Raw genomic sequence first — 20,453 nt, 5'->3', positions numbered from 1 at the left:
TCTGCATTTTCTCCTCTCTCTCTCTCTCTGGGTCTGAGTCTCTCTACCAGTCAGCTCTGGGCTGTTTCTCTGGTGGATCGCCGTTCTAATTAGCTATCATCCCTCTACTTCCTGCCTTCTGACACACAAACACGCACGCACACATACGTATGCACACTCTCAAGTGGGACATGTAACAACACTGTGTGTGCGTGTGTGTGTCTCGGTACAAAAGTTTAAAAGTTGCATGAAAGAGATCCGCTTTAGTGGCTCAGCTAAAAAACACAAACAAAACATACACAGTGACTGGTGTGTGTGTGTGTGTGTGGTTTCAGTCCTTTAGTTTAAGTCTCAAGGACTCCAGCTTTAAACACCTGCCTGTGCGCTTTTTGTGTTCAATTGTCTTCATCATTAGCCACAAACCTCCGTTCTTCCTTCCTTTAATTCCTCCTTTCAAACTGTTCCTTTCCCTATTTTGGTTTTGCTTCCTTTGTTCCCTTCCTTATTTCTGTTTGCTTTTTCTTTCCTGCCATTTAGCCTTCCTTCCTTTCCACATTGTTCTTTATTCCTTTTTCTTCATTCATCCTTTTCTATTTAGTTCCCCAAGCTACCTTATTTATTTCCTTGTTAATGTCCTCTTTCCATTTCGCCCATTTATGCATGTTTGTTATTCATTCCTTCTTTACATCATCCATCTTTTTTTCCTTCCTTCATATAGCTCCCCTCCTTCCTTCCTTCCCTCCCCTCCCAATTCTTTCTCCCTTTCTTTTATCCATACCATTTCGATAAATTTATTCTTTGTTTGCTTCCTACTATTTAGCATTCCTTCCTTTCATTCACTGCTTCCTTCCTTCCTACCGTCCTTCCTTCATTGCGTGTCCCATTTACACCTACCTGCATGCATTCTTTCCTTTTCCTATTGTTTCTTCCTCACTTTTCTTATTCTTTCCTTCCTACACCTGTCCTCCTTCTTTCTTTCTCTCCTTTCTTCCATGCCACATTACACTTTCCTCCCTGCCCATATCTTTTTTCCTTCATTCCTTTCCCCTGCCTTCTTTACCTGTTTCCTTCCTTTTTTCCTATCCTTAATTCCTTCCTTCTTTCTTTTTCTTTTCTTCTTTTCATGCCCCCACGGGCTTTCTTTTCCTTCCCTATTCTTTCTTCCTTTCTTCCAATCTTCCTTTCTTTTCTATACCTTGCTTTCTTCCTTCTTTCTCTCCTTTCTTTGATGTCCCTATTATATTTTCCTTCCCATATCCTTTGTTCCTTCATTTCTTTCCCATTCTCCTCTCCTAACTTCCTCTATGTATTTCTATCATTCTATTTTCTCTATCCTTACATCCTTCACCTCTGTCATTCTTTCTCTCCACTTTCCTCATTTTTTTAAACATTGTTTTCCATCTTTCCTCCATCAGTTTTGCTGATAAAGATCTTTTTGTTTGCTCTTCCTCTTGCTTTACCTCCAAACCCCTCTCCCCAGTGTACTGAGAGTGTCTCCATAAAGAGCACACGTGCAGGAGAGTACGCTCCTGTCCGTCAGAGTCACATCCAGTTAACAATCCAGAAGAGCAACAACTTTCTCCCCAGATTCCCTCAGCTGGCACATCTATTGTATCTGAAGTTTTTGTCTCGTTTGGTGACAGCACATCCTCTTCTGCTGCTGCTGCCACAGGGGAGCTTACTGCTGAGGTATAAAAATATGCAGACCCCTAGAAGCCTGAGCCTCACTCATAAAGGCTAAAATGGGGCGGACTGTTCTTCAGGTGAGGAATTAAGTGAACAAATGCACAAAGACTCTTGAATCCTGTGACAAGATTTATTTTGATTTATTGTGTTTACTTTTTGCTCTGGGCTTTTGTTGATGTACACTGTGTGCTGCAGCGACGTGTTATATGATGAACGGCTGCCCTACGAGGTCATTTGTTTGTTCTTTTTCTTTTCTTTACCTTTTTCTCCTTTCACATCCACATTTTTTCCTCCCTTCATTCTCTTTTCTTTTATCAGTATTTACTCTTTATTCTTTTATCATCACACATCAACATTTCCTTCAGCCTCCATTTCTCTTCTCTTACTCCTTTAGTCTTTCTCTTCCTGGTTTTAGCCCCTTGTCGCTCCCCTAATTACCTCTCCTTTTACTTCAATTTCCTGTCTCTCCTTTTTCCCCCGCTTTTTGCGCTTCAATGACTAATGGATCAAATAATGCATAATAAGAGCAATGACGAACACTGAGTGAATCATACACCCTATGTCTGATCCTGCCCACGTGTCCAGTAGATTCTATTAATCCAGATGGGATGAACACAAATACACACGCACACACAGATGAACATTTACACATACGTGCACTTTTGCAGAATTTTCCATGCAGACTGAACAGTTGGTGGGGTGTAATGAGCTAATCTTCTGCAATACCTCTCCCTTAACTTCCTCTCCTCTGTGTCCCTCTGCCTTTCTATTTTCCTCATCTTTTCTTTTTGTCTGTCTAGCTTCACCTTTCCACCTGTGCCTCTCTCCATCGCTCTCTCTCTCTCTCTCAGGTGATTTATTGGTTGTCAGGTCGTTCTGTGCTGCAGGAGCTTCTGGGACGCCGTCAAGGTGCCCAGTGGTCAGGTAATGACAAGAGCGAGTGTGTATGTGTGTCTGTATTTCTAGCTACCTGTCCAAAAAACTGTCAAGCATCTGCTCCTGCAGAGTGTGTGTGTGTGTGTGTTAGTGCGAGTATGTGTGTGTGTATAACAATCATCTTTAGACAAATTTGCCTTCAGATTAATTAACATTTAGATTAATTTATCAGCCATATGATATACGGTTATGACCCGCCAGCAGATACGCACCACCTGTCTTCCTCGACTGTGTGTGTCTGTCTAAGTGTATGCGTGTATGTGCTCAGACCTGTTTGCCATCCGCCATGTTGCAGGGCAGCAGCAGGACCTGGGAGGCAGGGAACGTGGTGGAGACAGACAGGCAGTGCTGCTGCTGTCGGATCTGCTGTCCGTGAGTGTACACCCACTCCTGCAGAGAGGAAGATGGAGTTAATCATTTTTATCTGCTCTGAATTTTGAAATGCTGTGTGTGGGTTTGGTTTTTGAAAGCTGACATTTTCAAGTGCAGCCCCGCCTCTGGTGTTGTTTCTGATAAGCGGTCATGAAGATAAAGTCATTAAAGACAGCACAACAGCGGTAGAGACAGGTGGAAAAGCAACATTAAATTGGTGTGAATTTAATCCTCAACTCCCATTGTTTCTTGCTTTGCACCAGACCTGACTGCAGGGATTTGCTCCCATCTGGCTACAAGAGTATCGGTGAAGCCTGGCTCGCAGTTGGCATTGCAGTTCAGCACAAATGTGCTGAATGGGGAGGAAATTAGGGCTCTATCCAGGCCAGCCATCCACAACAAACTGTGAAAGCCATTTCTTTATAGACCAAACAAACAATGCTGACATGCTTGTCAAAGCAAATGGTTTAAATCGTCTTAATCGTGTTTGATTTTGATATATCTTTATTAGAATTAAAGGGCATTTAACAAACTAGGGATGATCCTGACTTATAACTTTTCATTTCAATATGAAAATACTAAAAAAGTTCCTGCAGCTATTTCTTGCCTTAATAAATATATATATAAACAGTCACATGACAAAGAAAGTTTTCACGGGATCCTAAAAGGTAAAAAGAATACTCCGTGATATTTTCCTTCATAGTTCAGTCAAATTTGTCTTATAAGGAGAAATCTTGTAGAGAAATGTTGCCTCTTTTTTATGACACTGTTTTACCCTCATTGATGTTTGCAGGCATTCATTTCTGCTCACCTCTCTTAAGGTCCTGCCACAGCATTTCAGTCGGGCAGAGGTCTGGACCGACTGGGCCATTGCAGGACCTTGATTGTTTTTTCAGCCATCAGTTGCATATTTGCTGCTGTGTTTATTATCATCGTCCTTTTGCAATGATCCAATTTAAGCCCAGCTTTAGCTGTTGAACAGATGGCCTCACATTTGACTCTAGAATACTTTAGTATAAAGAAAAGTTCATGGCTGATTGCATGGTCCGAGTGATTACAGAGCAGTTTTGCCCAAGCAGTCTTTTTGTCTTCCATTATTCAATTTTCACCAGCTTATCTGAGTCCAGGTTGTAGGAGCAGCGGTCTAAGCAAAGATGCTCAGACCTTCCTCTCCTGTAGAACTGCCTGAAGGGTTTACTGTGAATAATGAGCTAGCAACAGATGCAAGGCTTAAAGTCAGAGTTTTCAATGTCACAAAGATGACACCTGGCTAGATCACCCTGGTAACTATAATGACATATAACCTTGTCTGAAGCAGGCAGTGTTACAAGTTTCAGGTAAAAACAGCTTGAAATGATACATTTTTATGGATTGTGTTTAGAAAGCACTGAAAGAAGTCCTGCTATCAAGTTACAGACTGTGTATCTCATTATCAGCATTATCTTCAAGTATTCGTTGGTGAAGCAAAAAATGCATGAATACGTTTTTTTTGTTATGTTGTTTCTTTAAACTGCTGGAATTGTATAAAATAGAGCAAAAAATAGAAAAATCAGTCAATCCATTTGTAGCACATTTATCACCAAGAATAATCAGTCTACAAAAACGATCTCACTAAGCTCCGGCCACAGATACATTTCTTTCAGAAGCCTGTGAGAGAGTATCAGACCTGTGTAGCTCACTGTGTAGCTCACTGTGTAGCGCATATTGTATAAATGTATCAAGATTAAAGTCAGACAATATATAACTCACAAAGCTCGAACGTCTTGTCCAAAATGATTATATCAGACTCAGTCCGAGTACCTTTTTTTAAAAAACTTAAATTAGATAGAGAGTTGCAGACAAACATTTATGAGCAATGTTGAAAACAGATACTTAGAAAAACACAAATACTTTTCATAAATCAATGGAATTAGCTTTTTTTAATGGTCATCAAGACATGATTAGTAGTTACTACAAATGTCTGCAGTCTGCAGGGAACTGGTGTACTTTAATTGTCTTAGTTACTAGTTAATTAACAGATTACCATTTTATATTCAACACGCATGAAAATTGCTACTCAACAGTCAGCTTTATATTAAATATAATTAATCATGAATAGTATTAAGTATAAAATCATTAGATATCACCTTACATTAGATCAGCTTCATTGAGGAAATTGTACATACAGATGAATGTATATCATTAAGAAAAAAATACTAGATTTTACATTGGTACAACATTCAGGGCCACATTTCCAAATTATGAGTGATTTTGTGTCTACAGCCATTAACATGAAATTTTCAGCTCTGTACTTGTGATCTGTACTGGAGCTTTGTTGCTTTTACCTAAACTCCAAACACTTCTTTTTTGTTTGGCATTTTAACTTAATGGATTACTCTATTCTCAGATTAGCTTTTCATTAATTTTCTGTTGACTTGCTTTTCAGTTAATCATTAAATCTTTCAGTGAATAAGTAATGTGTTTTTCAACCCCCCCCCCCCCCCCCCCCCTTCATTTCATATTCAAACATTATTAACATAATCATACTGCTATAAGTCTGCTGACTTGACCTTATAGAATAATGGAGGTCGAGAGTCAGATGGCAGAACAGTGGGAGGTCTTTTCAAACCAGCTGGGTGATTTATGACATTTTATCTTAAATATCTCAACGCTGCGGGGTGTATTTCATCACATGATTGATTTATTGAACTGCAGCAAAGAGAATGACATTAGAAGTTAATTGGTCCTGCAGCTCAGTACATCTTCTCTCTACTGGAACGTCCCAGGATTCGTACTTAAGAGTCAGTGTTCAACAATATAAAACCAGTAACCTCACCACTGCTCAGGCTGGGATGTAACTAACACACCTGTTTTCCAATGAGAATTCTAAAGCATTTTTAAATCCGTCAAGATCATTGTTGTTATTACTGTAATAATAACAATAATAAAAATTTGAGCACATTTCTATTATAATTTTCGTAGATGCATATTAAATAGCTGGGCCTGAGGATTCCGCCTGCTTTTTCTGTTTCAGCTTCTGGTGAAAATGTCTTTATGTAAGTAAAGAAAGACACGAAAATCAGGCACTGACTCACACTTCAATATTTCCTGGAATATAAGGCAGTGTGGCCCTCACGGTGGTCCTGCATTACTTTCAAATAATTATTCCTAACGTTTATAATCTCTTGGCCTCGCTGCTGACTCATGCCTTATTCTTCTGTTTTCTTTTGAATTTGCCTGGTTTCAGACGTGAGAAAAGGATTTTTATTATTTCAGATGTGTTCCAACAAGATTCGACTTTCTGCACAATCCTGACATGTCACGTATGCGTATCTCAGGAATATTTTTAGAAAGTCACCGCCTGCATGTAAACACGTTAGGCAGAGGTTGAAGCGGACTGCTAACTGTGATGGGAATCAGGCTGCGGGTAAACACGCTCACTGGTTATGCTGTTAAACATTAAGCAGGTCAGCACTGAAACAAGGTCTGCATGCTCAGCACAAGTGTTCCCCAGATAGCTAAAAGGTTAAAAGCAAAGTGGACTTTGGCTCAAAATAATGATGACACCTGCAGCTCTGTGTACAAAGCTGTGAGTGTAAGCTTTATTCTTTCCTGAAAAAAAAGAAAAAAGAAAGTTGCCCGAACTACTTTCTATTTGTGTGCACATTCAGAGTCGACAGCAGAAATGATTAAAGTACAATTTCATGCCTGTGCACTCATTACATTTGGAGCAAATTGTGTTTAAATTCATGGTTTTGTGGCTCAGTGGGTTGGATTTCATACCCATCATTCTTGTACCTCATCTTACATTTCTGCTATGTTATACACAGTTGTCCACCTCCCATTAATACACTCATATAATGCATTTGAATCCTTGCTTTGCAGGATTCAGTTCTAGTTTCTGCTGCTGTGGGTTTATAAAATGGTCTCTCTGCCTCTGCTATTGATTTTTATTTCCTTGTATGTGAAAGTTGGTGCAAAATGGTAGGTTTAAAGACATTTCTTTTCTTTTTTTTCTGATGGACCGAAGCTTCAGATTTTTAAGCTTCAGAATGGCTATTTTTTGTTCTTACATTGCATTATTTACACTATTAATGTCCCATATTTGATATTCCATTATTATTTCATTACTTATGCCAAAAAACTTCTCGTCAACTTTCAAGTTGATGTCCTGTGGGAGAGCTTTGTTTTCACTTGCTATTTTGAATTGCTTTTCACTTCATGTTTGGCTGCCTGCGCTGGTAATCCAGCATCCTCATCTAACAAATTGGAAGAGAGACCAGGGGACACCCCGAGTCCAAAGTGAGACAAACAAAGACATTTACAAACTTCTTCACCCTCATTCGACAATAAAGAACCACTGAAAGGTTTGGACAGGCTAAGAGGATCCAAACTATTGACTAGTACTGTATATCAGCTGGTGGAACCATTCTGGCCTCTGCTATGTTACTCAAACACTAACACAGGTTTTGCTACTATTTAGGAAATTACTATTCAAATTAAGATGTGTGGGCTTACAAAACATTTGCATGACTGACTCGTAGCAATCTTCGATAAGTCTGGAAGTAGACCCCACTTTACCACGTCACTGGAAATGTGAGTAATAGCTACAAAATGGACGTTACATTAAATAAGATTCCTAACTGTGATGGAGAGCATAAATCCATAAGGAAAGGTTTACAAAGTTTCAAATAAAATCAACACAAATGTCATTTTCTCAAAGATTTCTATACAATCTTTCTGAAACAGATGAATGAGCCATCCTCTGCTGCCCATGAATCCTCGTGGGTCTTACTCACTTCTTCCCTATTTTCAATTCACCTGGTTTTGTTTAAAAATGTCTGTAAAAACTCTACATCATAATGCACAAAATATTAATAGTCTTGAGTCACTCTCCTCTCTTTCCATTTTGCTTCCATAGAAAAAGATTTTTAATTTTTTAAAATGATTTTGAGCAACAGTTCTCCAGGATTTCCTGGGGGGAATCAGTGTTAAACCACTTAACACTGACTGAATGGTGAATAATTCAAGCATAAAAAAGACAACCAACTCAGGGATTAACCAGGGTTTTGTATACATGCAACAGACAACAACATCCTGTGGCAAAACACATAATTTGCTCACACGTCTTTAAACAGATCTGCAGAAAACATCTAAGATAACACAGATAGACAGAAATAAAATTTTAAGTAATACTAAGTAGTAGTTCCACATCAACAAGATGACTCTCAAGAAGCTATTAGCTAAAACCTTGGCATAGCTCAGGACGGTGTGCAGTCTGTCAATCTCAGGAAACTGGACAAATGGAGGTCAAGATAAGTTGCAGGCCTACAAATTCTCTACAGCCGATGAACAGTATCTGAAAATTATATTATATTAAAAAGAGGAAAAATCCAGCAAAGACCTGACGCTGGACCTGAGGGAACCATCGGGCCCTTCAGCTGATCCATCAAACGTTTGCTGAAGCCTCATGAGAAATGGTCTCAGTGGAAAAGCGGCTGTCAAGAAGCCATTCATAAGGAAAGGAAACAGGGAGGGAGGGCTGAGGCATGCCAAATTACACAAGAACTGGACTGAAAATTAATGCCAACAAGTCTTACGGAGTAATGAATATGATGAATTGTCAATATGTATAGACTTGGTCAAGAGACAGATACAATGGAATCTCTCTTACTACATTAAATAAATTACATTTTATTTATATAGCAACAGCTTTGGCCTCATGAAGACTTTATTAACAAATTTGCAATCAAAAGGTATCTTGCCAACTTCAGTATTTATATTTGATTACAAGGCCCGTGTTATCAGTGACATATGGCTAAAGCATTCTCGTAATCTGGGTATAAAAAGACAAAAACGATACTGGGATTAAAATTTATTTCAACTGTGATAGATATCACATCTACCCCCAAGCACTATTTATGGCACAACCTTACCAATGAGTACAAAACAAACCCACTACAGGACTACTGCAGCGTGACTATACTGTGGCTGCTTGCTTGAATTTACCAGTGACTGGATAAACATTTATTTTCTGATTTCTGAATTGACTTTTATCCCTAAAAGAACTGATGTCAGCACATTTGTAACCACCTGATTTGGGTTTGGTTAACTACATACATTTGAAGCTACACTGATTAATGTTAAAAAAAACTCTTACTTCCCTTTCCAAAGTGAGACACTATCTTACAGCCAGATAGTTTTGAAATTATATATCAGTATCCAACTTTGTCAATGCTCTCGATTTTCTGTTGAGAACGGCCTTGACAGGACATGATTATAACTATACCTCGATAGGAGTAATGACCAAAACCGCAGGTAAATTTAGTAATTCATATTAGAAATATTTCATTTGAATTCCTTCATTTTATAGTAATTGGGCTGCTTTAAAACCTTAACATGACAGAAGGGGGAAATGAATTAAAATTCAAAATTATACCCACCTGGGAGCTGCCCAGTTCAAACCAGACTTCTGAACACGAACAAACAGGGATTAAGAGCCCCCCTTCAGGCCTTTCTCTTGCGTTGCTGATTACTGAGAGTTTCTCATTCACATTCACACACATCTCAGCGGTTCTCCCTTTGAGCTCAGGGATCTGAACCAGCGACCTTCCAGCCACAAGCCAAGCTCTGCAGCCTTTAGGCATCCCAGCTGCTGACACATTTGCTTTCTGCGCAGCGGCTTGTTTAGAGTGAAGCGCAGCCTTCACACTTGTTCTTAACATGGAATAATAAGAATCCTACGGGTATTAATTATAGCTCAGAGAAAGGGAAACACACACACACACACACACACACGCTCCTCAGCATGCTGCTGTGCAAAGTAAGTAAAAATGAACATAGTGAGAGCAGGTCAGACATACACACATAAACACAGAGAAGAGTAAAAAATAACTGGCTGAACACAAACAAGACATTTTCACACTCGCACTGACGTCCTGTGAATTTACAGCGAGTGACAGGGCGCCATGTGTCCTGCTCCTGCCTGCTCTATTTCAGCAGCACCTTCACCTAAACCAAACAGTCAAATAGTGAGAAAGTATATGACCAACTATTTTCTGTTGTGTGCTCCAGGTCAGAAAGAGAAGCTTTTTTTCTCTTTAAATCCTGTCTGTACATGCAGATTTTATACACAGCATGCACACATAAAGGTCGCAAACACAAAAAAACACACATTTTAAAACCTTAGTGTGTTTTAGGGGAACAATTTTCTGGAAAATGGCAAGTGAGAGACAATAAAATGAAAGCTGAGGTTGAGCAGTATTTCCTCATCCTTTTTCTTTCTTTCTTTTTTAAATCCGTTCAGCCCACCATTTTGCACTTGCAGCTTTTCCGCACACTCACAATCAGGTGAAAGCCACTATAAGAAGAATTTTCCATGCTATTGCAACAGATTTCAAATTATTCTCCTGCCCTAAAGTTTTGAGTTTGGCAAACAAAATGCTATTGCTGAAGACTGAATTTTTCATGTGTTACATTTTCATTCAGCTGCTTCCTTTAGGGGCTGTGTTGGCAGCAGATCATCTACCTCGCGCTCATCCTCTGTCCCACCAATCCTCTGCATCTCTTCCTTCACCGCATGAAGGTCTCTCTCTTTTCCTCCTGCCTAGAAGCTCCAGCTTCAACATCCTTTGTCCAATATATCCACTATAATAAAAGAAATCTCAACCTGAGCCGTCCCTCTCATGTACTCATTCCTGTCCATTCTGGTCACTCCCAATGAAAATCTCAACATCTTCAGCTCCGCCTCATGTCTTTTTATCAGTGACACCAACTTCAAACTACACCTCACAGCAGGTCTCACTATCATCTTGTAAACTTTCTCTTTCACTCTTGGTTCTATCCTTCTGTCAACCAGACATGCATCTCCACCAACTCCACCCTGCCTGCACTTTCTTCTTTCTTCACCTCTCTTCTGTACTGTCCCCTGCTTTGGATGATTGACCCCTTCACACATCACTTTTTAAAAATACTGTATTATTATGAAGAAAGAGATCTGCATTTCAAACATTTTCTTGCTTTGTTCCTAGATTTCCCTAGATATAGCATCAATGCAACTTTTGTAAAAGTTATTTCACATTTTTAAAATTTGTAACAAAATAAAATTCTCCGTAGAACCAAATGAATGCAAACCAGGAACTAAACTGTTGAAATATAAAACTGCCATCCTGCTTTTAATAAAAGAAACAGCACTCTTTCATTTCTAGTAGTCCCTGCTGATTCACAGTAGGGACAGTTTCAGCATTTCCTCCAAGCTCTGTCTCTTCCTTTCAAACTGCTGACTGACCCACCTGATTGATGGCGGGGACGCCCTCAGTTCCCGTGCAGGGAGCTAATGTGAGGACGGGCATCTCCTGACCCTCCACCTTGCGGGACTCCAGACAGTTCTGCCTCTGTTTGATCACTCCAGACTGTGAGTCGGAGTCGTCTGGGACCCTGATGGAGAAAACGAGACTCCTTTCAGTTAAGGTATTCATTGCATCGTACGGATGTGGAGCAACATGAAACCATAAAAACTCTACCACTAAAATACGTACTTAATCTCCAAGAACACACATATCTGAAAAAGAAGCAATAGCCTTTAGAGGAAGTTTGGCCTAAAGTTAAACTATAATAGGAATGTCATTGTGATGAGACCAGAGACTTTAATCATCTCCTGCATGGTCTCATTAGCCACATCAAGATCACACTCTTAATTTGACAGAAATTTATCAGTGTTTGGGAAAAAAAAAAAGATGCTCTGCACCTTTAAAAAAATCTGCTGAAGGCTACGATTCTCTAAACTCATTACTTCAGAAAGTTTCTTCCTTGTCTTCCTCTGTGATAAACTTTCTCACTCTTTCTTGTTAAAGTCTCCACTGTGCTATAAACTCGGGCTTAAGCCCTGTAGCATTAATTCAATCTGCTATCTCTCTCTGTTTTAATAACCCGTTAAAGGTTATTCTGCGTTTTAAGGGTCAGGTCTGTCTTCCCTTGAGAGCAACCGTGTTAATTCCATTCTGGGGGATTAACACCAGCCTCCAGTGGATAAATGGGTACCGGTATTTAAGTGGGAGTGTGTGTGTGTGTGCTAAAGTGTGTGAAAGGGAGAGGAAGCATTTAAATGAAAGTGTTTATGTGTCTTAAAGGTATTTTGCATTGCTAGGTTGTGTGCTTGTAAGGAAGAGTCACTGCCAGAGCTTAGGGCACACTTAAGTGTGGCCGTTTAGTTATATTTGTGTGTGAGTGTGTGTTGTGTGCAGATAGGGGAGTCAGTCTGAGGAAGCAGATCCCATGGGAACTCAGCCAATCAGGACACGGGGAGACATTTAACCCACAGAGACAGTTAGGCGTTGAAGAGGACATGAAAATGGGCTGTATATGTGAGCAGATGTGGTTGAAAACTGCTTGAGTTGCACATTTATGCAAAGGTAAATGAGAGCGACCAGTTACAACTCATCATTTTTCACTACTGGTGTGAAAGGGCATACTTTAACCTGAACCTCTTTTCATGACCACAACCAAGTAGTTTTTAATGGAAGCGAAAGTAAGAAGTGAGGGGGAAAAAAAAAGAAGCAAAGGTCCCACATTGACGCAAACCCAGTGGGACCTTTGCTTCTTCACACCCTCAAATCAGGGTGTCATAGCTGTTAACATTGGAAATGATGCAAACTGCTTACACGTCTCTTAACCATTGCTGCTTTCCAAACATTTCAAGGTGGCGGCAGTGAATGCAAACATTAGTAAAACTTGTGATGCATTTGTGAGTTGCTAAATAAGCCATATACAAAGTGCTGATCAGACTCCATTCATGAGCAGCCATGCTATAGCTGCTGCAGCTGTGTTTTTGAGCGCAAAAAACCAAGCTGAGCTTTATCGCTAGTTATGCACCAGTGGCTCTACACTGCTACTACTACTTGTAGTATTCATATGTATGCATTTATAAACGGTGCTGCCATTGCATTAAAATCAATTAGGTAAAGTGGTTGGGGAGCAATTATTGTATTGATCTGTACAAAAAGTTAAAACATATGTTCCCTCAGATGTCTCGTGACATTGAAGTTGAGACCTGCATTGATGGTTTACTGTAAAAAAAAAAACAAAAACAAAAAACCCACACCTAACCTGATGGTTTAGACACTCTGGGTGTTTTTACTGATTTATCCATGAGATATAATCAACAGCAGTGAACATTGAAATGAAGGCTGCCTGAGTTTGACAAATCACAAATGGTCACAACGGCACTTGTGGTTGAAGCGATTTAAGTGGTTGTCCTCGAAGGGGAGATTGGCCAAGCATAAATCACTTTTTTATGAATAGAATTAGCGTTAAAGAATCCAGGACACAGATTAAAAACAGAGCATTTACAACTCCAGCAGCAGAGGCTGGCGTAGACCTGGATAATGGCTAATCTGTAAAACTTGTCTGTGACCCTGTTTTTTAAAAAAAGGAATAACTCACTCAGTTTTACAAAGCTGTTAAAAAGCTTCGCAGAGATAGAGGTATCCCCTATGGGGAGCAAAGTAAACTTTAAGTGTATACAGCAAAATGTTCTTCTTTAGAAGTTGCGGATAAACAAAAAGGTAGAAAAGCACAAAAAGAAATTATCTTATCATAACAATGAGCCAGGCAGTATTTAAGCCACTTTCGGCATTAGCTTTAAAAATTCTCTTCTCACTTTGCATACTCAGCAGGAGCTTTTCCTAGACAGATAAGTCTCCAGACACACACACAGACACACACACATACTTACTTGAGCTCTGGGTAGACATTGTCCAAGTACCACTTGAAGGATTTACAGTTGAGCTTCTTCCGAAGTTCCACTCTGCTTCGGATACTGAACACAGGCAGAAACAGACAATCAGATTGATACAGAAGCTGGCAGATGATCAGCAAACAACTTTCATTAAAATTATTTTTCTCTGCCACTATCATATGGGGAGAAAAAGCAATAAGGCAACTACACAAAATAAAACTGACACAAGTAATGACAAACTAAGAGTTCAACCATTACCAATAACGGAGGTGTGTGATATGAAAACAGGTAAAATCTTAAAGCAGAGCTGCAGCATCATCTACATGTGCAGGACTGATAATCACTGACATGTATTCACCGACAACTGTCGCCAGCGTCTATTACTGGCTGCATTTCTGATACTCATATCTTTTCTGCTATCAAAACAGATAAACCATTTATTTTAGGCTTAACCCTTATTTTTTTAAGAGTAACACACCAGGCTGAAAAGCTGAGCTGCAGTCCTCTCACTGTTTAAATTGCTGAAAGAAAACAAAAGCAACACTTTCAGAGCACATTAAATAACTAAGAGTTAAAGGAAATACCCTTTTAGTTTCTCTGATTGTATTATTCCATTGTGCAAATCAATGAACACACTATTTTATGGCCTTATTCTGTGCCCTAATTCAGTTTGATTGTGGTAGCTGCTAGGGGCAGTTAACTTGATAAAGGAAGGAGTTTATACTTCTGTGAGTTAACTTTGGTAAAATGTAACAATCTGTCCCTTTCTTTTACTTTATGCTTGAATTTTAATGGTGAACAAAGTTAGGGTACATTTCCATTAAATTACTTGTGGTAAGACAATACTACAAGTCCCCGTGCTTTGGTGCAAATAAAGAAACACCAGTCCTGTTTCAATATCTGAGGACTAAGAGGCAACGCAGATGACACACTGACATGTGAGAGTCAGATGTACTTGTGTGTTCTTACTCTCCGTAGGATTTGCCTCGTGCTGCCGGGCGAGCGGAGTAATAAAAGAGCCGGAAGTCATCCATCCACACCTCGGCTGTACGACGTGTGTTCCTGCAAACGCACAACCACACACTTACATCACACTCAGGCTAAAAATCATTAATGGTGACCATGTGCTACTCTGAATATTCCTCTTGTTGATTTATACAAGGTCACTGGACAAATTTAAACCAGACAACGAGTAAGCTAACGTCACGTTCCTGAAATTAATAATGTGCTTTCTGAAAGACATTTTGCAATTTAGTTGGAAAACAGAAATTTTTCATGTTAAAGTTTTCTTGAGCAACAAAGGTTTTTGCTTTAATCACTCAGATAAGAATGTGACCCAAGACTAATTTCAACATTGTGTTTCCCAGCTCTGTGAAATATATTAATTGTGTATGAGAAAGAGAGCTTTGGGACTTAAAATGATGTTATGTCTCTAATTTGATCCTCAGGCTGCAGATTTTGTTTTCATAAATATAAAAACAGGAGGTGCATAATTGGCCTTTTTATTTAACACTATGTGAGACATCAAAAATCATTTTATGCATGTGTGATTATGACTGACAAAATGCATTGTGAAACCAAGAGGTAATTTATTAATCACATACAAACAGAATGAGAACAAACAGAACAGCTTCATCTCAGATACAGCAACACAACCTCTGTGCTGTAATGTAATGTAGTATTTGCATATATATGTAAGGTCAGGTCTCGCCCTCATTTGCAGTCTGAACTACTTCTGAATATGATCCAGCTGTTATTTTAACCACAGCGAACAGATGAGCGGCTGCAGGAGGAAGGAGAAATGGAAGGAAGTAAAAACAGACATCATTTACCTGCTGCCTTTAAACACACAAAGAAACAACCCACCTCTAGATGTGGTCTGGCTGATTTATTTATTTAAAATGTATTTTTTTTTGCATTTTTAGCCTCAACAGGACAGCTCAGAGTGGACAAGAAAGCAGGTAGAGAGTAGGGGGACATAAATGCAGAAAAAGGTCTGGAGGAGACCTAAACCCTGGTTCCTGCACCACCGTTGGTATATAGATCACATACTTAACCAAGTGAGCCGGATCACCTGCTCAATCAGAACCTTAGCCAGATCAATCAGATCCCATTCTGACCTCACTGGAGTCTCTTTGCATGTTCACCTGCCCTAGCGTGCACATTTACAAACAGATCAGCCATGATATTCAAACAACTGACAGCTGCAGGGAATAATTCATGTAGACGTTATTTGGACCGCACACCTCAACACTGATTCGAGCACACTCCCTCACCACAATGAAAAAATAGAACTCTCTAACGTCACTACCCCTGCTCGTCCCCATAGGACAATTTGATCTGCTGACCTCAAAAACAACTTCCTGAATATCAGATGCTCCAGATCTCAATCCAGCTGGGCACCAGAGAAACCATGGAACCATGGAGTGTGTATAACAGATACAAGCGTATACATAACCTCTGTGAGATCTCTTTAACGCACTTTTTAAAGTCTAATTTGAAAGCCTTGAGCTGAGAATTTTGGCAAACACCATCTTGACCGCATGTTCATACATGTACAGTGGCAACTTGTTCACTGAGAAGATGCTGAACGAGTCAATAATTTACAAAATCACGATCAAAGTGTAATTAATATGACCTGAAACCTGTGACTGCATCAGAAAGAATGCAAGTTTAAGGCACTTAAACATTGGTTGTATCCACCTTTTACTGTACAGTTCAGTGGCATTCAGTGTACATACAATATAAGCTGTAACGCAGTGTGTAGAAGAGATCACAACAAAGGCTGTCATATGGCTGGCTGCGATGTTTTCTGCATTTGCATTCAAGCACATCATGTTTTCTTCTATTCAGGCAGGACTTCCACATATAGAGCCATGTTGATACCAAGTGTAAGTCATAGCTACTGCTGTATCTCATCATTTCGGTTCAACTCACTGCACTTTATTCACCCACACAGCGCTAACAGTAAACCACATTTTCACTATCTCTCATCTCCATTTACTCTATTTTTCCCTCCCTCTGTCTCTCTGTAGTAATTAGCTATTAGCTGAGTTTCTGTGAGCTGTGAACAATCTCACTGAAATGACAGAAACCCTCCATTACAGGCATTACACACACTGGCTGTGGCAGCTTAATGAAAGGGGAAGAGAGAGGGGATATGAGATGCTTGTAGGCGTATAAACATAAATATGTGTCACATGCAGGCTTACAATTAAATCCTCTCACTGTGCACACGCAAGCAGGCAAACACGAGGTCACAGCAGCAGACCTCAGCGAGGGAGGAAACAGCATAAACTTTGTAATCGAATTATTAAGCAGCCCCTTTTTATTTAGCATATTCATAATCCAGACTGCCAGCACTGAAGCCTCGAGCTAATTAACCAGCAGAGCAACACGAGAGCAGACAACAGCAGCTTTGTTTGGGAGGACGGCGTTGATCACAAACATCAGGCCATCGTGATACAAATAAAAGTCATCTTCTTCTGCGCAGAACAGATGTTGCCTCGGTAACGGCCAACAGGGAGCAAAATGAGCAACTAAACAGCCCAACTGAAAAAAAAGTATCAGTGTTGGCATGGATTAGCTGCTTGACACAAAACAATAAATTTATATGAGCCATTTGGCCGAGGCTTCGCTCCAAAGTGCCATTTAGCAGTGGGAGCGCTCATTTTGGGAACAGAACCCTTCATTCTGGCATCTTTAGTGCCTTGCTCTGTCCATTAAGCCACAAAGGGGACCTCAACTCCCAACGCTGGCAGTGCTAGCGCCTTGCTTGCATGCTGAGGTTTATGAATTAGTGAACTGTTAAAGGAAAAAAAAAATCACCTGACAAATCATCAATATATTCGTGAGTTAATTTGTGAAAAAAAAGCACCGCAGTTTGGGTTTCGATAACCTCTCACTGGTCTTCTACTTTCATTTGTCATTTTAAGCGTTTCCCAGAATGACTTTTAATACATGCTTCAACATAATATTGGATATTCACTAGCAAAGGGCCCAATTAAACTAATGGGTTTTAATATTAAATGAAGAAATTGAGTTTCTCTCTTGTGGCAACTTTTTAATGTAAATTTTTAGCTCATGTTCCCTAATAGGCATTGAAGAGTCTAAAGCATAAGATGAAAAGCAAAATACGGGACACGGGAGGCAAAGTAAAAGTCCAAAAGGGAAGAATTTGAAGGCTCGGGTCATACACAAGGGGTCAATAAACATGGCAAACAATCCAGAAGAGCATAAAAGCATAAAAGTAGCCAGTAGTCATACCCAAGGAAATCCTTTTATAAGCACAAGGAAAATATTCAAATAAATAGAAAAAAAGGAAACTAGCTTGACTACTCTGACTAATGAGAGGAAAACAAGAAACTTCTTATACTGTAAGCGTGTCTGCATGTGTGTGGTAGGAAACTGAAGGGAAGAACAAAGGAAGGAAGTAAAACTAATGGGAGTACAAAATAATTGAGTAAATCACTTGACACAAACATGATCAAAATCCCAAACCGTGCCATTATTAGGAACACACCTTGCAGTCATGTTTACTTTGTTCTTGACCCTGTAATCTAAATGGAGTTGTTATTGTAGCCATGATTGATCTATTTATACAAGACCAATTCGGAAGCATTCTGAGCACATTAGTCCTGTTAATGGATTATTGGGCTGCCTGAAAGCATCTTTCTGTTCAAACTCTTTGACAGGGGCAGAATAAGAATACAGCTTATGCTAATAGGATAATATTGTGCTCGCAGCTCAAAGGCTCCCAGGCAGCTGTAAATCCACTTTAACAATGATGGGAGCATCATTTGGAGGCTGCAACACACACACAGCTCCGAATGGCAATGCTGCATGTCTGTTTCCTCTGCATGCCACAGCAATTCAGTCACACAAAAGTGATCTCGTATTATTAGTTAGGCAGGAAGGTTAGCGCATGCTCGAGGATTATATAAATTTACAAAAAAGTCAGATATGTTATTAATTCAGTACCAAAGTTCGTTAACAAACAGTATTTAGGCTAGAAGGTCAGCACCACGGAGATAGCAGAAACTAGACAGACACGATATTCCTCACATAATTAATTTACCTCCAGCATATTAAATTAAAGATGTTGAGTGACTGAGCAAACACAGAAGGTAGGACATGCATAATGTTAATAACAGCTGCAATGGTATAATATAAATCAAAGATTCTGTGGGAATATGAGTTTGCACATATCCTCAAAGGGGATCCGTTATTCTTGATATTTATGCAGCTGCATTTTAGAAAGTGAAGACAAAAAAAGTGAAGAAAAGAGCCAAATATGAGCCAAGTATGAATGAGACCACTGATGGAAGAAAGTAAACTTCTTAGCTGTGAGATTTAATAGCAAAGCTGAGGCTGAATTCTTGTCATTCCTATGACCAGCTAGTCTTTAGACCCAGTATATGCAGGTCTGAAGACCACTTTTTCTGGACTTTGGGTTAGAGCTGATTCTATTTTGGTAAACGTTTTATTTTTGCGTTTGATGTTTTCCTTGGATGCAATCAAAGCCTGCTCAAATGTGATTGGTCCAGTTGAGTACAAGCAGAAACCCTCTGCTTCTTCTTGTCCCGAGCCTACAGATACACTTGGAAGGGTTTATTTATTGAAAATATATTTTCACTGAATTTTTCCAGGAGAGAGTTCAAAAGCATTGGAGTGTGGACACAGACGGCTGCGTGTTAACACTGTGATCTTCTAAATGTCAGGAACAGAGCAGATTCCTTCGGTCCAAATGGTCATTATAGTGATTCACTGTCGACTCATGACACTGAGTCAATAATGAGTGAGCAGACGGGAAAAAAAATACATTTGTTTGCTGCAAGAAGTGTAGCACTTTAAAAAATTGTGATACTTATAACTTTGTTCAATCTAACATTGAATTTCTCAAATATTTCTTATACATGGCAAAAAAAAAAAAGAAAAAAAAAAGAAACATAAGCCATTATAGATCAGTTTCATCTGCTTTAGTACAAATGAAAGTGACAAAGAAAGGCATCAGCACAGCAGCAACAGGAGCCACCTCTTGGTATCTCCTCCATGCTCTTGAGTCTGTTCCCAGAGATTAAACAAACCTTACAATATTGTGGAGGAGCTGGGCTACATGTGCAGCCTAAATTTGCTGCAGGTATCGTCTCATACTATCAGCAGTGACAAGGAAACGAGCAAAAAGAAAAAGTAGAAAAAACTCAGTCAGGAGGAATAAGAAGAGGGTCTGTTGCCACCTCTCCAACACCTCTGTTGTCCCTCTGAATTGCACCGAAACAGGTGAAGTGAATTCACAAAGGTTCATGCTCAAGTATTACTGATTTTTTTGTTAAACCGTGATAAAAATAGTTCTATAAATTATCCTTCAGACACTTACTTGATGTATGTGTTGGCGTTGCCTTCAGGAAACACATATGGGTGTTTCTTCCTGAAGACGTGACCCACTCTGCTGCAGGGCAGGATCTCCAGACTGCCGCCACACTGCCAAACCCGGAATGAGATCTCTGCACACAACACAAACAGACATAAGAAAGACTTTTAAATTCCCTGATATTGATATATGAAGCGATTATTAAAGTTTCACTAAAGCTGTATAAAATGTCAATCATATATATTTAATCTCTGTAATATTCTGGATATTTATAATTGAGCTATTTGTTATATTTTGTAACTCTGTAATATATTGTATTATTTACTTTAGTTCAGTCTGTTACTGTTCCTGTTGTACTGAAAAATGTAAATAAAATCACTGATAATTTTGGTTTGG

At 39.4% G+C, this 20,453-nt stretch overlaps 1 protein-coding gene across 1 annotated transcript in view; it reads right to left on the bottom strand.

The window, feature by feature from the left end:
- galnt14 (UDP-N-acetyl-alpha-D-galactosamine:polypeptide N-acetylgalactosaminyltransferase 14 (GalNAc-T14)) overlaps positions 1-20,453 on the bottom strand; it is a 255,088-nt gene that overhangs the window by 9,075 nt on the left and 225,560 nt on the right. The window contains exons 10-14 of the mRNA XM_086265026.1: positions 20,064-20,190; positions 14,657-14,749; positions 13,685-13,768; positions 11,244-11,388; positions 2,872-2,991 (exon numbers count right to left, since the gene is read on the bottom strand). Of these exons, the coding sequence (XP_086121152.1) occupies positions 2,872-2,991; positions 11,244-11,388; positions 13,685-13,768; positions 14,657-14,749; positions 20,064-20,190 (569 nt within the window). The remainder of the gene's footprint in view (positions 1-2,871; positions 2,992-11,243; positions 11,389-13,684; positions 13,769-14,656; positions 14,750-20,063; positions 20,191-20,453) is intronic.

The sequence above is a fragment of the Aulonocara sp. 'chitande type north' Nkhata Bay genome, linkage group LG15 (assembly GCF_057382095.1).
Source record: "Aulonocara sp. 'chitande type north' Nkhata Bay isolate Kocher_YH1m ecotype deep benthic linkage group LG15, A_spYH_male_GT1.1, whole genome shotgun sequence".
NCBI lineage: Eukaryota > Metazoa > Chordata > Actinopteri > Cichliformes > Cichlidae > Aulonocara > Aulonocara sp. 'chitande type north' Nkhata Bay.
Note: the sequence above shows the minus strand (reverse complement) of the source record. Positions and strands in the feature narration are given on the sequence as shown.